Below are 3,852 nucleotides of genomic sequence, written 5' to 3'. Positions count from 1 at the left end.
ACTAAGATGATAAAGACCAAATTCAGTAGTATTTCTTATTGTTGATGCAAACTACACAGACCATATGAACACGCATTAAGAAATTCATTAAGTGATATTAAATGGACCAACTCTATTCTGGTCTCACCTGCTTATCTGTACATATTAATTGTGTTTTAATAATGAAGAGGAGCATATGAGGTCTTTATAATCTTAGACCGTTATGCCACATTATGCCACCTTTTGCGGTATGGGAGGAAAACACTATAATTATATTTTATATTAATAAACTTAATTTGATCTTTTAATAGCACTATCTTAATACATTAAGCCATAGAGTGTTTATGACCACAGCGTCTTGTATTCATTGGCAACACGCACGATTCGTGTGGATTGCAAGTAGCTGAGAGTGCAAGCGGCGATTGCAAGTGACTTCGTGATTTAGTTTCTTTTTTTCTTGTCTTCACCACCTGGCTACTTGTGTAAAATGTTGAGAGATTAAATTAAAAAATAATGACTCAATAAAATAAAATTAAAAAAGACTGCAAGTGAAGTCACTCGCGGAAGTGCAGGTGTCTGAGAGTGCAAGTCTGAGAGTGCAAGTCTGAAAATGCAAGTGCATGTCTGCAGCCAGACCCTATTGGCCCATCGGGGCGGAAGAGCGCGACCATAACAGAGACCGAAATGACATGCCGTCATGTAAATAAGATAAATAACATAAGGCTATTTAGTTTGTTTAATAAAAGAACAAGGTATAGACCCGTTCTATCAAAAAGGTAACTTTAAATGACTTCTGTTGTGATCTGGCGTTATAGAGAAAATATAATTAAATAAAATTAACTTCACCTTCCAGGGGGGCGGGGGGTGCCGTTGGGGGGGCGTGCCACCCCCCTAATATAATGGCAGGGGAAACACTGTTTCTGTATTTGGTTGTGTTGCGAGTATTTGCAGCACATTTCTGTATTTGATGTATTTGCAGCATACGTGTTTTCAGATGTTTTGTTAATTTGCTGGTGCTTTTTCTATTTGCATGTGTTTTCTTAAGTTGCTGCGCGTTGAGCTCTCTCAGCTACCATACTTTAGACTCTTTAATGTTTAATTAGGACAGTAAGAGTCAGACTAACTTAACAGTGTTAAATACAAAATTTGTACAGCTCATATCAGTAACAAACAAACAAATCAATAAATACTGATACTTCTTTGCAGGTGCAATATTAAAGGAAAACTTTACTCAAAATTGAAAGTAATCATTTATTCACCTCCATTCCAAACAAGAAAGGGTGAAATAAAGGGATGTGTTTTTCCCAAGTAGTGAAGCTTCTTTTCAAGCAGTGAAGAGTTTTTGTGTCCGAGGTGGTATCAAATTTTAAACACTTTAAAAAATCTATTATTTTGATGTAATTTTACTTCTGACATTTAAAAGCTGAGACATTCTTCACACGTTTGCTCTTCTCTTCCCTTTACTTCAATGTCTGTGCTTAATGACCAATATTTAAACTAGTTTCAAAAGTTCAGTCCTAAGGGCACAGATGCCCTGCACCACTGTCTGGCGTGTCTGTTCCTTGTGACACCAACTCTAGACAGTATCTACCTTTATCCCTTAATCAGACCCTTCAGTCCCCCCTGAATTAGCCCCCACTAAGTCTTGTCTAATGAAGGCCAATTATGATGATGCCATCCAATCTGGCTTTGTTAATTCTGGAGAGTGCCACATTGGATTTCCCTGTGGTGTGACTGTTGAAATTAAACTGTCTTTGTCCCTTCCGCTTTGCTAATGCAGAGTTTCAAAAGGTCTACAACTGCCTGGATATCCGCATAGAAGAGAGGGGAGAGTCCTACTACCAGGACATGATGACAGTTGTGGTAAAAGAGTTTGAGGAAAAAGGTACAGATTTAGGGCTCTTTGACTTCTTACGTTTGTTGTTTTACTATCTAATAGTAAACATTGATATGTGTAATGTTGAATGTTATGTTTGCTTGTTTTTGGAACAGGTATCATTTTTTCAACAAGTCTACTGGCATTTGAATAAATATTAATAAGTTGCTTTATTTCCTTTATGTATTTTTAATTGAAACAGGTTTGCGGGACATATAGAAAAGGTTAACGGTTTATCTGGGGATACTATTAAGTTTATTTTAGGGAACTTTTTAGGGGGTATCATATAGATGGCCTCAAACCTAACACACATGGATCTGATTCCAGTGTGTATTTATTTATTGCACCATTAATGTCTGTTTCTCAAGTCTTTTGTTGTTCAAACAAACAAGTGGTCCCACCCCAAACTCGCACTATTGGTCGAGTTACTGGGCCACACTTCGGTATTGCAATTCTGTTTTGTGCTGCTGTAGGTGCAGAAATTACACACTTCACTTTTAAGATGGCATAAGAGAAATTTAATTAATACATTATTTAAAATATAAATTTTAAATAAATTTCTCTTATGCCATCTTAAAAGTGAAGTGTTTCATTGATTGATTGTATGTTTGTTTATAATTTATCAATTAATATTTATTTATTGTATATTTTATTAATTGATTAATATTTATTATTATTTATTATAGTCAGTTATTTTGTTTGTCCGTTTTTATTTATTTTTTTATTCACTAAATAATTATATATTTTAATTCTGAAGAAATAATTGACAGTTTATGTGGTTGGGTTTTTATTTCTCTAAACAGCTTGTAAACAGTGCCAGTTATACTTGCAAACAGGATTTACATGGGCATCACATGAGTTAAAGATTGAATGTAAAGTTGTACAGGCAAGGTAGATAGGTGATTTTATTGCACTAATGTCATATACTACTGGCTTTACTTCCTAAACAGCGTGTTATTTATGATTAATGTAAATATGGATTTGTATTAAATCTATATTCATTCATATAGTCAAATCGAATCGAGAATTGAAATAAAAAATCAAATCGAATATCGAATCGAAACTCGAAATCGAATCGAATTGAGAGCTTGAAAATCGAAATCGAATCGAATTGGAACATCTGAATCGATACCCAGCCCTAATTAATGATATTTATGATTATGATTTATGATTTCTGTTTGTATTTACAGACCAAAAGACAGGTCAAAAATCTTGTCTGTGCCATTCGACAATCAGCCACAGATGCTGTCGGTAGAGCTTAGCTTTAATTGAACTGTAACGATCTTTTAAAAGCATTGCACATATCTAAATGCACATATCCATTTGGGGGCAGTGTTGTTTTAAGATTGCTTTTAGTCCCTCGCTTAACCATCCTCTTTCATATTCCAATCCCGTTCTCTCTCATCAGGTCTGGTGCAGTTAGACGAGGGCAGGAAGATAGTGTTTGCTCCGGGCCAGTCTATTCCCCTGACAATTGTCAAATCGGATGGAGGCTACACTTATGATACCTCCGATCTAGCTGCCATCAAAAACAGGCTGTTTGATGAGAAAGCTGACATCATCATCTATGTGACCGACAGTGGCCAGGTGTGTGGGTATGTCACAGAGAGTGTTGGTGAAATCTTGAACAGACTCCATAGCACAAACCTTCCCACAGTTATATGTATGAGGACACATGCAGCAGGTGTCAAGGGCACTGAGCAAGATGGAGAAACACCCCAGAATTCAAACATCTGTATGTTTATAAATATATGCAATAGATTCCTCATCTCAAATATTAATGCTGGTCTAGGTCTGCTAACGTCTCTGTTAACACAGTTTAGTTTACAATTCTGCTCTGTTTACACAGAAGAAAGACATTTTCGATTTTCTATGGCTAAAATTGAATTAAGGATTTATGATGAAGATCTTGATCCAAACTGTGCAGAACTTTTTTGTTTATTCTGAGAATTATTTGTATTGATGTTGATGACCAGATAACTAAATGTTTTCAGTGT

General features: G+C 35.6%; 1 protein-coding gene across 1 annotated transcript in view; it reads left to right on the top strand.

The window, feature by feature from the left end:
* The window catches only part of LOC107685794 (arginine--tRNA ligase, cytoplasmic-like), a 59,795-nt gene extending 55,973 nt beyond the window's left edge, over window positions 1-3,822 (top strand). The window contains exons 9-10 of the mRNA XM_016482514.1: window positions 1,760-1,864; window positions 3,264-3,822. Coding sequence (XP_016338000.1) covers window positions 1,760-1,864; window positions 3,264-3,802 — 644 coding nt within the window. The 3' untranslated portion in view covers window positions 3,803-3,822. The remainder of the gene's footprint in view (window positions 1-1,759; window positions 1,865-3,263) is intronic.
* Window positions 3,823-3,852: the final 30 nt, after the last annotated feature.

The sequence above is a fragment of the Sinocyclocheilus anshuiensis genome, unplaced genomic scaffold (assembly GCF_001515605.1).
Source record: "Sinocyclocheilus anshuiensis isolate Anshui unplaced genomic scaffold, SAMN03320099.WGS_v1.1 scaffold1195, whole genome shotgun sequence".
Classification (NCBI taxonomy): domain Eukaryota; kingdom Metazoa; phylum Chordata; class Actinopteri; order Cypriniformes; family Cyprinidae; genus Sinocyclocheilus; species Sinocyclocheilus anshuiensis.
The sequence above is the reverse complement of the archived record's forward strand: the minus strand, read 5'-3'. Positions and strand labels throughout refer to the sequence as shown.